At 41.7% G+C, this 15,365-nt stretch overlaps 2 protein-coding genes across 2 annotated transcripts in view; one reads left to right on the forward strand and one right to left on the reverse strand.

Annotated features, from left to right (window-relative positions):
• STARD9 (StAR related lipid transfer domain containing 9) overlaps nt 1-9,038 on the forward strand; it is a 106,622-nt gene extending 97,584 nt beyond the window's left edge. Inside the window, exons 27-34 of the mRNA XM_031044536.2 lie at nt 849-995; nt 1,532-1,637; nt 3,154-3,296; nt 3,872-3,936; nt 4,025-4,230; nt 4,632-4,711; nt 5,117-5,275; nt 6,371-9,038. Coding sequence (XP_030900396.2) covers nt 849-995; nt 1,532-1,637; nt 3,154-3,296; nt 3,872-3,936; nt 4,025-4,230; nt 4,632-4,711; nt 5,117-5,275; nt 6,371-6,472 — 1,008 coding nt within the window. The 3' untranslated portion in view covers nt 6,473-9,038. The remainder of the gene's footprint in view (nt 1-848; nt 996-1,531; nt 1,638-3,153; nt 3,297-3,871; nt 3,937-4,024; nt 4,231-4,631; nt 4,712-5,116; nt 5,276-6,370) is intronic.
• Nucleotides 9,039-10,062: 1,024 nt separating this feature from the next.
• CDAN1 (codanin 1) overlaps nt 10,063-15,365 on the reverse strand; it is a 32,049-nt gene continuing 26,746 nt past the window's right edge. Inside the window, exons 24-29 of the mRNA XM_034062522.1 lie at nt 15,131-15,238; nt 14,683-14,746; nt 13,305-13,507; nt 12,515-12,622; nt 11,668-11,770; nt 10,063-10,848 (exon numbers count right to left, since the gene is read on the reverse strand). Of these exons, the coding sequence (XP_033918413.1) occupies nt 10,691-10,848; nt 11,668-11,770; nt 12,515-12,622; nt 13,305-13,507; nt 14,683-14,746; nt 15,131-15,238 (744 nt within the window). The 3' untranslated portion in view covers nt 10,063-10,690. The remainder of the gene's footprint in view (nt 10,849-11,667; nt 11,771-12,514; nt 12,623-13,304; nt 13,508-14,682; nt 14,747-15,130; nt 15,239-15,365) is intronic.

A 15,365-nucleotide genomic window follows, 5' to 3' on the forward strand; every position in this document is an offset into this window, starting at 1 on the left:
GTGAGTGTTACAGAGGAAACCACTGGGCATTATTCGCACCAATGCATTTCTTCAAAAGAGACTGTTCCGTGCCCAAGTAATCCTCCTGTTTGATGAACACCAGTGTAGAAAAGCCAAAAAGTAAAATGCAAATTTATGATTAAAAAAATCTGAGTCATATTGGGCTGATACTGTTCATGGTTATGAGCTGTACCTTGAATTCAGACACATCCAAGGGATGACTGAATCTTACCACCTGCTACTTTGTTTTGCTTGTTTAACAGAAGTGTGCTTCACAGCGGTTGGAAACCCAAACTTAAAACCACCTTTGAAAGTATAAATAACCTTGGAGTTCTTGGTATTATCTTATTATGTATTTTTTACTTCATCTTCTGGGCTGGCATTGAGTGGTTCAATTGGCTGACGTAAAATCTCCAGTCTATAACAACTACATTTGATCAGCAAGCTAAGTCAGGGGCTACTCAAAAAAGAGGTAAAGAGGAACAAATGGGAGTGAAAAGAGATCTTTTTTAAATCTTATTTTCCCCTTTAAACACCCTGGCACTGGTTCCATAGCCCAGACTCTCATGTGCGAAGAATGACAACAGCAGAAGCTGCATTTTCCCAGACTACCAAGTTTTACAGGTTCACTCAATGGCCCATATGTTGGTCTTACAGATGAGCCTGCTTATTTAATAGTTTCTGTACAGCAACAGCTTTTGTCCTGTCAACACTCCTTGAAAGAAGCTGGACTTCTTTAAGCTATTGCTCTTTCCCATTTCAGTGCTGTCATTGTTGATTTGACCAGCTGCTGTGCAAGGTGAGCTTTGCGTGGTTTTTTGTTGGTAATACTGTGATATTGATTACAGGAAGAAGCAAGGCTGAGGACTCTTGCAAGTACAAGCACTTTATGTACAGACTCCAGCCTCAGCCTCTCCTCTGGCCCAACATCTGGCTACAACAGCAGCAATACTGCTACGTATACTGCGAGTAACCTCAGCAGCCAGGAAGGACAGGTGAGGAAGAGCTGGCCTGTGAGACTAATGTCTGCTGATGCTTTAACAGTAATAGACAATGTAGGAACAGAAGCAGGGCATGTTTATGTCATGAGTGCAGAGAGGGGTCATGTGGCAGGAGCATCACCAGGTAATAGTGATGCTTTTATTTTTCTGAGATATTTTCTGGCGTTTTAACTCATAGATAAAATCCAGATAGATAGTGTTATTGTCAGTAATGCCACTACCTGCCAAATGTTTTAGAAACAAGTCTTTTGTTGTGATAAACCAGAATCTGATGTTCTCAGTGTGCCTCCCTGAATGATGCATGAAGAGTTTCTGTGTATGAACATGGACTTTCCTGAAGTTACTTTCTGGAGTATATACCTATGCTAGCTCCTTGCACTTGGTTTGCTCAATTTCCCAATTCAAGGTATCACTTCAGAATCAGGGGAAAGGCAAAGGAGTTAACTTGTGGTAAAGAGAGGCTGCCCAACTTGTAAGGCAGATATGTGACAAATGCTCCACTTCTTCCACTTCTGCTCTTTCCTAATCAGGTTTCTTCTGGGAATGCTTTGCTTTCAAGAGATACTCGAGGTCGTTCAGCTGTTAGAAACAGTCAGCTTTATGTGTTAGAGAAGCTACAGAAGGATTCTACATTTGGTAAGTAAAACATATTACTCCTTATGTTTGAGCTGTATCCCAAAGCCTAATTAGATTTGTCATTTATTTAAATCAAAATCTAATTTGATTCTAGATATTGTGAAGATGTCCCTACCATTGCATGTCTTCAGGAAAATAGTCAACCAGTAGCCAGAGCTTGCTTAGAATTTCCTGAAAAACCAAATGAGGATTTGATCCTTCTAAAGTTGGTCTTTGTCCTGTCACGTTACCAGATCAAGTGTTCTGGTGATGACTGTACTTTGATGACAGTACTTTGAGTGAAGCAAAGACGCATGGGGGGAGGCTACAGGTGCAATGAGTATTGGATTGTACACAAAAGTTCTTATTTTTATTCTCCAGACTGATGTTCCTACCTCTTCTGTAGGTTATTTTGTTAGCTTATACATGGTACTAACTGTTAAACTTTAGTAATGCACGATGTAGAATCATAGAATAGCTAGGGTTGGAAAGGACCTTAAGATCATCTAGTTCCAACCCCCCTGCCATGGGCAGGGACACCTCACACTAAACCATATCACCCAAGGCTTCATCCAACCTGGCCTTGAACAATGCCAGGGATGGAGCATTCACAACTTCTCTGGGCAACCCATTCCAGTGCCTCACCACCCTAACAGTAAAGAATTTCTTCCTTATATCAAATCTAAACCTCCCCTGTTTAAGTTTCAGCCCGTTACCCCTTGTCCTATCACTACAGTCCCTAATGAAGAGTCTCTCTCCAGCATCCCTATAGGCCCCCTTCAGATACTGCAAGGCTGCTAGGAGGTCTCCACGCAGCCTTCTCTTCTCCAGGCTGAGCAGCCCCAACTTTCTCAGCCTGTCTCCATACAGGAGGTGCTCCAGTCCCCTGATCATCCTTGTGGCCTCCTCTGGACTTGTTCCAACAGTTCCATGTCCTTTTTATGTTGAGGACACCAGAACTGCACACAATGCTCCAGGTGAGGTCTCACAAGAGCAGAGCAGAGGGGCAGGATCACCTCCTTTGACCTGCTGGTCACGCTCCTTTTGATGCAGCCCATGATACGGTTGCTTTCTGGGCTGCAAGCACACACTGAAGCTGGCTCATGTTCATTTTCTCATCCACCAACACCCCCAAGTCCTTCTCTGCACGGCTGCTCTGAATCTCTTCCCTGCCCAACCTGTAGCTGTGCCTGCGATTGCTCTGACCAGGTGTAGGACCTTGAACTTTCCAAGGTAATAATTAATAAGGCTGGCATCAGCCCACCTCACAAGCGTGTCAAGGTCCCTCTGGATGGCATTCCTTCCCTCCAGTGTATCAACCAAACCACACAGCTTGGTGTCATCGGCAAACTTGCTGAGGGTGCCCACAGTGTAACTACTAATATGCACATCGACTACACAAGGGATGGCATGAATCCCTCAGGAGGACCAGGTGCCTGGGTGCTCCAGTGGTGGGTTGAAGTCCCTGCAACTGCAGATAGCAGTGAGTTTCCTTTTCAGTATTTTTTACCCCCTATGGCTTTTCTGTCTCCCACAGAAGCCAGCAGCATTCAGCCACCCCTTCCTTCCAGCAGCATCAGCTGTAAGTTCACACATGGATTAACTATTTCTGTCAGCTCCTCTTCCACAAAAGGATACCAAGATTTATCCAAACATATCTTGGCCAATGCTACCACTGAGGTAAGTGAATAAGCAGAGTTTTCACTTATCCCTATACCTCCTGCTACAAGTTGTAGTATGTGTGGGAGAAGCCTTGGTGTTCTACACTGCTTAATAGTTATATATTTGTCAGCTAGAAACAGACACACCGAACAATTTTAAATGGTGGGGAAAGTGAGCCAGGCTGCAGCAGAGGAGACTCTTGCATGTTAGCTGAAATGGTTGAGTGAAGCTGGGGGAACTGCTGAGTCAGAAGGGAAGCATACCAACTTCCTATTTCAGATCAGGTACAAACACTCCAACATGCTCCCCCCAGCTCCCATCTTCTCACAATAGTTTAGGCTAGCATACAGGGGTGTATGTTTATATACATATATATTATAAGGACATATATATCCTCCTTCAGTAGAGAATATGACAGCCAAGACCATCTGGCTGTTCATACTTCCTAAGAATTACTAGCACTGTAAAACTGTGTGTGGTAAAGGCAGCTTAGTAGTCTGAATAGAAGACAGTGTAGCAGCATGTAAACACTGGATGCAATTTATAGTTTCTATGGCTTTCTCTTACATGTACATCTGTTACTGTTTTCTAAGGTAATGGCAGCATGCTCTCATAACCTGAGGAATCTCTACACCTGCCAAGCAGCAGCTGGGTGGAAGTAAGTTTAGGGCAGGTCTTTATGATGAGAGGCCTTCTTTTGTACTTGGCCCTGTTGTGTGCAAATACCTTTCATTTGTCTTTGACAGGTATCAATGTACAGAAAAAGAGGTGCTGGTTTATTACAAAGTCTTCCCTTCAGCAACAAGGCATGGGTTCCTGGGAGCAGGAGTAATAGAAAGACCCCTGCCCTATGTGTGGGGACTAGTGAGAGACCCTGGCAAACGCCATCTGTATGACAGAACTATCAATACCGCTCGAATACACAAGAAAGTAACCAGCCACATCCAGCTGGGTGAGTATCAACACAAAGGACTGGCCACCCTTACCAGTAGGTACTTTCTCAGCTCAAGTTGCCAGCCAGAAGGAGACTTAGAGACATCTTATTTCTTCACGTCTGAATAAATAATTCCATTATTTAATATGGGAAGTTGAGCTTTGCAAGGCTTTTCCAAAGTGAGGATAATATTAAACACATCTCACTGTACAAATACAGGTAGAGACAGTGGTTTGAAAGTCAGAATAAATCTTAAGTGGCTTGAGAAAGAATCTTAATGACATATAGCATGTTAACTAGAGTTCTGCTCTCCACACAAAGAAGTCAAAGTGAAATATGCACGTGCAGTTTAAGGGATGGGGGAAAGTGTGCCAAGCTAAAGTTGTCAAAGCCTAATTCCCCTCTTTGTTTTTTCACAGTGTATTTAGTGACCGATAGTTCCCTCTGCTATCTAAAGCAACCGCGGGATTTCTGCTGCATTACTGTAGAAGCCAAAGAGGTAAAGTGAACATTCTCTCTGCAGCACAGAGGAGTTGTTCTGAACTCCTGGTTCAGGGACAGAAGGGAGAGGGAATGGAAGTCCACGCTCATCCTTCCAGAAGTGATGGTGTAATAGGAAGAAAAGCCTTGTGGATGACACAAAGGAATTGGGTATAAACCCCTCATGAATGACAATCATTAGCTAAGGGGCTTGTGTTACAGATGTGTTACACAGCATAGTCCCGTTACAAATATGCAAGATTATGACAAAAAAGATTAATAAAGAACATGGGAAATACCGTTATATATGAGAGACGTTTTTTAGGTAGTATGAGACACCCATCTCATGGTAAACAAAGAAATCATCACTGTATGCATAAAAAAATGTGCACAAATTGTCATCTTTGCCCTTTGTCACACACAGGAGAACTTGTCTGTCTTGGCTGTCCAGTCTGTCTATGATGCATCCATGCCCCACCCTTGCAAAGAAGTGGTGAGAGGGGAGATTCTGCCAAGTGCTTGGATACTGGAGCCTGATGTGGTGAACGGAAGAGATATCACTAGAGTTATTTACATGGCACAGGTAAGATTTTGCTCTGTGTCCAACTGTGAGTGCAAAAAGCTTTTACAGATAAGAGGTAAGTAACAAAATGTATTATCCTTATGCTATGCTGCATGAGCTGATCATGAATGTCTCCTCCACACATTTACCTAATATAATGTACATTAAAGCAAAGAGAATCTTGCTAGGATTGTGCTGAAGCACATGGTTGATCCTAAGCTTTTGTAGCGTCTGGAGCTGCTCCCTTGGATACCAAGACCCTTCTGTAATCGATTATTAGCAGCTTCAATGGATGTTGCCTTCTCACAGTGGGAATCAGTATGAAAACTCTCATTGGCATTTTTATCTCGCTGTGGACAGAGAAGTCCACCTCAGGTTACACTGTGTTCAAAATGCACAGAAATACCGGTTGCTAAATTTCTTGAACTGAATTTTTTAATTCTTCAGCTTTAGCAGGTACAAAAGAGAAACTCAGATTAGGATTCCTGTAAAGAATAAGAAAACCTTGCCATCCATTCATTAGAGATTCATCTGAAAAGTAGGCTCTCCTTGAGACAGTGGTGCCAAGCAGTGTCTAGAAGAGAATTCCAAATGTATATAATTTATTTTAAAGTGCTCATCAGAGAGCTAAATGTCATTAGTCCTTTAAACTTAGCTATAGAATACATGTTTTTAAGATACAATATAAAAAAATCTTTATAGTAATTAGTATATGCATTTTACAGGGCATGTGTAATGCATATGTGTAATTTTGCAGTAAATTTTATAAATATACGTATTTTTAGTATATGCATATCCATTTTCAGTAACACTGTATCTGTCTCAAACTAGTAATATTTAATTGAAGCTCAAACTCAAAAGCAGTGTGGGTCATACCTGCTGAAAGTGACACCAAAAAGCCAAGCTTTGAAAGCCTATGGAGTACTGGGAAGGAACAGATAAAAACCACACAGGAATGATAGCATTTGCCTGTAAACTACTTTTGTAGTTTACAGACATATAACTTGCCCCATCACGTACTTACACATACCATCAGAGCTATATGAGGCTAGAGGAGCATTTTGCCCAAACCCAGGTACAAACTCCAACATGTGGCCTTTCTTCTCATTCCTGCAGGTGGATCTCGGTGCTCCAGCTATCCCCACAAGGCTTCTGAGCTCCATCGCCAAGCACCAGCCCCTGGTGATTGCTCACCTGGCACACTTCCTTGCTAGTTAGCGTTGGGTACAAAACTGGACAAGTAACAGCAGCTTGAAGTTTACAATGAGACACAAGCCTTGTAAGGGTAATGTAAAATGCTGGCTCACAGTCAGTCACAATCAAGCCTCACTGCTAACAATGACTGTGCAAAAGGATAGTTAGGAAAAAGGATCATTTATTTTAGCTGCTCGGAAGAAATGCAGCAGGTTTGATGGGAACCTGTCCTCCTGGAGACAGCTGTGGAAAAACTCCATGAAGCAGAAAGAAGGTGTGCTGTCTCTACATAAAACAGAGGAAGAGACTTTGATTTACAATAGCCAGCATCTTACATGCAGAATGTAGTATTTAATTTCTGCTTTCAAGGTGCTTCGAAGACCAACCTTCTTCTTTAAGAAATTTTAGGCTCCAGGGGGAAAAAGGCAATGGAAGCAATGTCATGCACTACAACCTGGATACAGTCCACATGTGGCTTGAGGCCCTTTGCAACTCCTGAGTAGAGCTGCAAGGCCACTTTCTAATGTTCAGATAAGCATCAAATGCAGAATTCCTAACAGTGTAGATAAATCATTTAACCTAGCTTGCTGGCTAGACTTCCCCTGGAGATGGGAAGTTCAAACAGATCGATATCCACTAGTCACCCTACACCCTGAACAGATTTTTCTCCTGTAATTGGCTGATGGCTTACAGCCAGTGTGAGGTATTTTGGATTGCCACTACACTATGCAGCATCAGTGGAAACCACCACACCTCAGGACACAGTTTTACTGCACTGCAGAATTAGGTGCTTTGAAATCAAGAAACCAAACCAACAGCTGTAAACAGTGACACTTTGTCATTAGTGGAGAGTAGTACCACGCAATCAGCTTGTTTCTAGAATTTATATCCTGCAAGTAAGAGTAGCTCCAGCAGTTTTCCACAATGTCGCTTTGCATCAGCTGAAAATCCAGCCTGGCCATAGTCCTACCATGCTTCTTTGTTCAGAACATGACCAGTTTGCTCACTGCAGTGAAGACAGACTCTTCCGACTCAATTACCTCATGTTATTTCTGTCGACCTTAGTCCAACAATCCTGCTGTCAGACTTTGTATGTATTTGTTCAACACACTCCCTAGTTTGGTCACACATTCCTAAAACTAAACAAAAACCACAAGCAACTCCATTAGTTCTTCAGCACAACAGTAAAAATCATTTCAGATACCTTATGTAAGCAATAGAAGCTGTTATGATGTGCTTTCTTTAGCTCAAAAATTCACCCATTGTTCAAGAAGCTGTTGCACTTTAAATCTGTCAAGTGAGAAATATGTATTCATGCGTCCACCTGACCAGAGTCACCTTCTGCTACTTCAACGCAATTCCTGTAACTAAAAGATGAGTTTTCCCACCTTTGAGTTCAAGAGCCAAGAGCTACTTTACTATATCTTTGCATAGATGTAATTTTGGCTCTCAGCTTCTATGTTACTTCCTGTTTTAAATATATCAAGTTTTAAAAGAAAATAGCTATTTTAAATCGATATTTAAGAAAATAGCAGTTTTGAGACATACCAGCCCAAGGCTTTCCCCCTGAAAATTGTACCAGGTAGGACAGCAAAACCTTTCACTTAAGATTGCAACCAAAGCAAATCTGTAACACCAATACAGTGCTGTTCTTTTATGGTGAGGCTCAGCATTTTCTTAGAAGCCCTTCAAACTGTGTCATGGCATGGTTCACTTCCAGCCTCATGCATTCTCCATAGCCCCGTAAGGACAAAGGGACAACCCAACACAGTTTTTTCTGCAGTTGAGCAAAAAGACAGAGTTCCACATTTGCAACCTGTCATACAGTTCCCCATTCCCTCCCTCTTGGTGGAAACCAAGAAAGGAAGCGCCAATGAGGCAGTACATAAAAGCCCTATTTAAAATGAGCAGAAACAGCAGCATGGGATATTGGCTCTATCCCTAATGCTGCTTCCAAGGATGGCTGGCAGAGGTAGGGGAGGTCTTCATCCAATCCACACAAGATTTGCTCAGTGCTTCCCTTTTTTTCCTTTTTATTTTGGACATGGCACTAGTGATGAAGCAGTTTTTGTGGGAAAAACATCTAGGGGGACTCCTGTTGATCAACGATGCCAGTGCCTATGAAGGATAATGTCTTCTTGTACAGTGCATCAGATGTTTATTTTTATATACACATAAGATTTTTTTTCTATGTTTACAGATTAAGTTATTTCTATATGCTTGTTTTGAAGCAGTTTTATATGCTATCAAAGCTAAGTTTTATTTTTATCAGTATTGAATTAATGTAACTTTTTTTTAATACAATCTTCAATTGATACTAAAAAGCCTATTTATATAAATGTTTTCTTTTGCAAATATAACATTTTATGGTACTTGTTAAATGTACGGCATTGGTTTGGTTGGAAGGAAGAAATAAACACCCAGCAGATACCGAATTTGTTAACCTACAACGGGCAAAAAACAACTTCCTGTAAGTTACTGCTGAGCAGTAGATGATCAAACCAATTGTATTGTACCACCTACTGTTGCATCTCTGCTCTTAATCAAGATTGCTATTTTCATATCCACAATAAATGGTATTTTCTACACAAGAAAACGTGCCCTGTGTTACTCTCTTCCAGCTAAAGACACCCATCTATGGAACTATGCCACATGGAGAAGTACCACAAAAGCTAGCTTGGGAGAGATGATGTAGGGCTCCTGCCTACCTGCTGAGGAACGTGCGTGGAGTAGGAATTTGTGGTATAGCAGTCAAGAAGCCAGCCATTGCCTGAATTTGGTTCCTATAATGCAATGCCTTGTCCAAGCAAAGAGGTTTTGTTGTATTGTTCTGAAGTGAGGCACTGGCTGAAGCATCTTCCCAAGTCCAGTTACACAATTCCTCTGACTCCAGAAGGAACACCATTTTGCTCCATTTTCTTTTGGGAGTTGTAGGAAAGATTGACAGAGAGAAGGCCACATGCTTTAACCTAGCTTGCTTTGAGCTCTCTTCTCCCTACTGCTCTCCTTACAGCACGACAACAGATACAATGCATGGAACACTGAGAGATGCCTCACAGCCCTGTGGGACTGCAGTCATGCATCCTCAGCATCCCTAGGCAGAAAACAGCATCCATACAATAGTTCCTACAGTTTAGCTACAACATTGGGTGTCTGGCTTTACAGATCAGACCAAATTACCACAGGATGTCCAGGAACTAGAGCAACTAATTGCATTAACACAGACGACCACTGACACAGAGCTGTTTCTTACTTGCTGGTTTCTTACTTGCCTTTAGCTCCATAGGTTCCAGTAGTAAACTGCTCCTGGCCTTGGTCACCTTTTAAATGAACATTTCCAGGCACATTGTATTAGAGAAGGATAATTCAAGTACATTGAGTTCAAGAGACCAGCTGTGGCCATGGCATCTAAGCAAAGACTTCTACAACACACAAGTAAAATCAGTTCCAGAGCCAAGAGCACCTTTTCTGTTAGTATGAATTGCAGCTTCTTCCCCCTTCCACCATGCCTTACATAAAGTTATATTTCAATATAAGCAAGTACCAAGAGGTCACAGATCAACAGCCTGAACACAGACCAGGACATTTAATTGTTTATTTTGACAAACAACAACTTCAAATGAGATCTGCAGCAGAAAGTCACACAGGACTCAGCCTCAGGGAGCAGGTATGGTATGACAGGGTGTACTTGCTACTCCAGTTTGTATTACCATAAGCAGCCTGCTTACTTCTAAGGACCCTCTGCTTCAGTCACATGAGAAAACCCCTACAGTGAGGCATGCAGATGGCGCATGCCAAATCTGTCAATACAGCACTCTAACCAAGTCTAGAAAAATCTCAGTACAGGTCAGACACTGATGTGCCTCTGCAGCCTCTCTCTCTGAAGCCACAGTTATACCTCATCAGTCCTGTTTGTTTGTGGTTGTTCTTATATCACTGACTCTCAAGATGTTACCCTGCCTTGCCTTATCCAAGGGAAGAGGCAAGTTAATTAGCATACGGTAAAGCCACTGGGTTTCACTTTGTTCAGATGCTGCTCTCTCATCATGTAGTATTTGCTTTCTGAGAAAACCTGCGCTAATAGGACACTCAGACAAAAGGAAATCATTTCCTTACTGCTACCGGGGCACGAAAAATAACCCCATGAGACAGCTAATGAGCACCTGATCATGTCCTGCCAGCCCCCAGCAGTTCCTGCTCCAGGCTCCAGTGCTAGGAAATACTTGTGGGGTGGACAGGGAGTCACACCCTTGGTGGTGACCTATCTGCACAGGCAGAAATGCTAACTGTCTCACAGAAACAATTCGATTCCAGGCCAGCTCTCCAGGGGATGGCACAGTGCTCTTCCACTACTGTTCTGTCTGCTCTTCCAGGCTGTAGTGTTCTTGCTGCAGCACTTCCTGTATGATAAAACCCAAAATCAAGGCAAAAAGGATTATAAAAAACAGCAGTCAGATGCCGTTTAAGTTCACAAACTATAAAAGCATCTTAAAAATACTGTGTTCAGTAAAAAATATAAACTGATATTTTCTCCCTTATTTCTATTAAAAACCTTGGGAAATTACAAGTTCTGTTTCCAACAAGAGAAGGAAAAACACTTAAGCATCCACATGCTTTCAGAATAATGCCATCAGTGTTCTGATGTATATATTTAATACAGTTCAACTTTTAAAATGAGTCTTCATTAAAATCAAAGCTTTGAAATTGAGATCACAATGAAAAATAAATATAGGCTTATCTTCATGTCATACAGGTTCACCTTTTCTCTGCTCCGACAGTAGAGTCTTTGTTTAAAGACAACAAACATGAGAAGTCACATTAAATTATGAGAAGAGCCACCAGGAAACCATGTCTCTGATCATGAAGTTACTTGTCCACTTGTATCTGTTTCTGGGTTTGGTCACAGCCTGTTGCTGCACAGATACAAAATGTGTCTCAGACCAGCTGCTCTGAGCCACCATCAAGGTGCTTAAAGGACTTCTGACTTGGAGATCCATTTGCCGATCAATGGACATCCTTCAGCATAGTCACCATGGCAAAATGCCCATGAACAGAAAGGGAAGACCAGTGTGGGTTTTGCACAGAGTGACCTCCTAGTGGCAGCAGCTCCCAGCAAAGCGCTCACAAGGCATTCAGAAACAGTGCAGTCCCTTTACATCTTCATTAGGCTGTTGTGTCTACAAAGAGTGGCCTCCGTTAACTTTGTGCTGTCACGGTACCTAGAGATTGTCTGGTCAGCTCACATGGGTTAGTCCTGAGCTCCGCTATCTGATGTTCTGATATAAATACTCTGGACAGCATTTCCAGTTCTTTTAAGAAATCCTGTAACAGACACAAACCAGAGAACCCTTATTAACAAGTGCCAACCAAGAGGCTTACTTCATATTTCTAGTTAAGAACTTTACATGGTTAGAACATGTTGTTGATGGTTTGCCAGTGCAGAAACATAGACAAGCTACACAACTGATTGCAAAGACAAATGCCTGTAGGTGTACATGTTCAGTCTCCCTCTAGGCCCCACACCCTTCTCAGGGAAGGTGACACTGCCACAGTTTGAACAGTTAAGCATCTCCAATATGCAGGTGCTCACCAGCCTTCAAATACCACCCATTTTTAGCAGGGAGTTGGGCAGTTTTCCGCATTTTGACTCTGGCTAGAACAGTCCAAGTGCTCTCACATTTTTGTGGTAAGAGGCAAAGAGGTGTAGATGCAAGTCTGCTCAGCTTAGATCCTTTCCAACATCGCCATTCTCAGCTGGAACATGGCAGACCCATTCAGGCTAGAATGGAGAGCTGGTAACCATGCCAGCTGGTCTCCACACTGCGATACAACTTTCTTGGCACTGTTTGCACTGCAGGGGTAATGGCAGGATTCACACAACCGCAGCTTTCAGCCAAGCACTAGTAACAGAAACAAGGCTGTTGGAAGCTAGTCCTGCTGCTGCATTAAGCAGGAATTATACATAGGGAAGGTTATGGGCTTCATAAAACAGAACTACAAGGGTCAATTGTCGATGTAGCTTTACTTTTTATTTCGTTTATTGCTCACACACATCTCATTACTTACTGAGGGCCAAGGGAGCTCTTTGAGGCTACGCAAGCAACTCTCTATTTCACTGCTTCTCATTAGCTCATGTTCTACAAGACCACGAAGCATGAAAAGGAACAAATCCCACTGCAGAAAAGAAAAAATATCAACAACTCAAAAAATAAATGGATTTTGTGTTCATTTCTTTATCCCTATACAACTCATGTTTTCCTGTGTGGATCGGGATGTGGAGAAAAAGAACAAAAAGATAAAGCATATTATTCATGTGGGTGTGGCAGTGAAGGACACCAAAAAGCAACATCCAAAATGAGTGCAAAATCCCACAAGTTCCTACATTTCTTCATACCATAAAGTCTCCAAATTTCTAATTCTTGGTTTCCAAACACACCAAGTAATTAATTCTTGTGTGCTCAGGAACAGCTTGAAATATTCTTTACTTCCCTTCTGAAATAAGCTGTTTTTACCCTGCAATGAGCCAGGACAATTTTCAGATTCATAGTTGTGGATCTCATAAGATAACACTCTATCAGTCCTCAACCTCCCCAGCCAAATGGGCCATTTTGCCATTTGTTCATTAAACTGTTCCTTCCGGACAGCCCCCCAGATAGGTATCAAACACTGACAAGTTGTGTGCAGCCCTCTCTTCCTCTGCCCCTGCAAAAACAACATCAGCTAGCAGCTGACCAAATCCTGCTGGCTTCATTCACACAAACCATCAGTTAACAATGAGGGCAGGCTCATGCAGAACTCCTGCATGATCAGACCAGACTGCATAACTAGCACCTCCACAGACTGGAATAAGGTTTACCTCTCGCTGTTTAACTTCTGCAAGATAACCAATGTTCTTCTTGCTGAACATCAGCTGCACAGGAACAGGTGTCCCAAAGTCCTCCTTCCAGACAGAAAGCAGGAGTTTTAGAAGCCCATAGGTGGGATTATTCTTCATATGCAGCCTCTCAGAGGTCTTCTCTGGGGATTTGATCTTGAGACTTAAAGGGACATGATCTGAAACTAAGAGACAGAAGAAAAGTGAACTTCTATAGCTGCATATTTTCCTTTTATAGTCATCATCTTGGTCCAACACCACATTTTGCAGAGCTGGAATCACTGAAGTAATACCGTTTAGTGAGTGTAAACTAGGAAACATGAGAGGAATGGAGTTTAGAAACTTGGAAAATTATGGGCTTTGAAACTGTAATAATAAGTTGAAACTGTAATAATAACTGTAATAATAAATTACTTAGATAAAGAATACCATTTGGTTGACATACAGCCCAAGTCTTGAAGGTGACTGACTGACTGAATGTCAGACATTTAAAAAAAAAGGACCCAGGTGTTACTCCAAAGGAGAGTAACACAATAAGACAACATTTAAATCCATAAACAAATTAAACAGTTGTTGACTATAGGTAAAGTTGTATACAATGGAAACTGAAGCTGAACACTGTTTAACTGCAGCTAAAATTAAGGAGAAGACACCAGATCCTCCTTGGTACAGTCTGAAGAAATGAGGCAGGTTTATACTGCTGCCCCCCAGAATGAAATTTCACAATATTCAGATGTGAACTGTTTTCTGAAAGAATAAGCCACATATAAAACTTCTTAGGGAGGTCCTAACCCCAGAAAATTTGAAGGAAAAGACCTGCATCCAGATCAGTAGTTCCCATTGAGAAAAATACTGTGTTTAACACACTAGAGCAAGGGGGAGAGAAAGAAACAAAACAAAAAGATACCCCACAAAAATGCTCACAGAAGTCACAATACACAGAAAACAAGCTACTTCCATTCTGAAAAAAAAGCCATAAAAATGTAGATAACAGACCTTTACTTCTAGGGGAAAGAAAAAACCAAACCCAGAGCTATAACTTTTTGGAGACAGAAATACTGGCAAGCATATCACATATTTAAATGAAGATATCAATAAATAAACTAAATAAAAACCAATGGTGATGTGAATAAGGACACCAGATCTGAAGGATGGTTAGTCACATATGATGCTGTTTTGCAGAAGGTGGAGAGGAGGAAGAATAACCACCCAAACTGACAGAAAAAAATCTACAAACTAAATAACACCAAAGAGAATCAAACATCTGTGAGTTCTATATAATGAAATCTCTGACCCCAAGGATTTAAGAGAACTGTAATAACAGATTTGAGTCTTAAATAGCATATCATGACTGACTTACCCAGCAAAGAAGCCAACTCAACCGTGCATTTTGCCAGCTGCTGCTCTGATGTGGGACACATGAACTGGAAAACACAAAACAGAGTTGTATCGTTGTCCTCATACTGCAGACTGGACAAAACAGGGCTTCACAAGGGATAAAAATATCAGAGAAGAACAGGCAATTTACAGCAAGAGGCACAGAGCTGTAATCAGGAGGCCATTAAAGACTGAAAAGACAAGAAAAGATCAGATATGAAAAGGGGATCCACAAAAGGACAATTTTAAGTAACAAGCAAACCTACACAGTATGAAAAAATGCAGTGCAACTTTGTCCCATTTGAACTTAGACAAAAACCATTCCAATGAACTCAACTGTAAGGCAAGGCAAAGTAACAAGTTTACAGGTATGAACACAGCTCAAGGTGGCCCAAGAGGATGGTTTTGTTGCTTTTTGTACAACTTCTAACCTTTCTGCATCGAAGTGTCTGACTCAATCTACCCAGCAAGCACTCCAGCCAGATGCAGTCGATCACTTCACCCTCATCCCGGGGTCCCACAGCAACACAGAGTACATCCTTGATGAAAGAAGACAGCAGTAATTTACATATTAGTATCCTGCACTTCCACAAACATATATTTGGAGGTGACAGAGCAATTCATAGATTTTACACTTGTGTTTACACACTTTACACATTAGTTCTT

This window comes from Melopsittacus undulatus, chromosome 4, assembly GCF_012275295.1.
Source record: "Melopsittacus undulatus isolate bMelUnd1 chromosome 4, bMelUnd1.mat.Z, whole genome shotgun sequence".
Classification (NCBI taxonomy): Eukaryota; Metazoa; Chordata; class Aves; order Psittaciformes; family Psittaculidae; genus Melopsittacus; species Melopsittacus undulatus.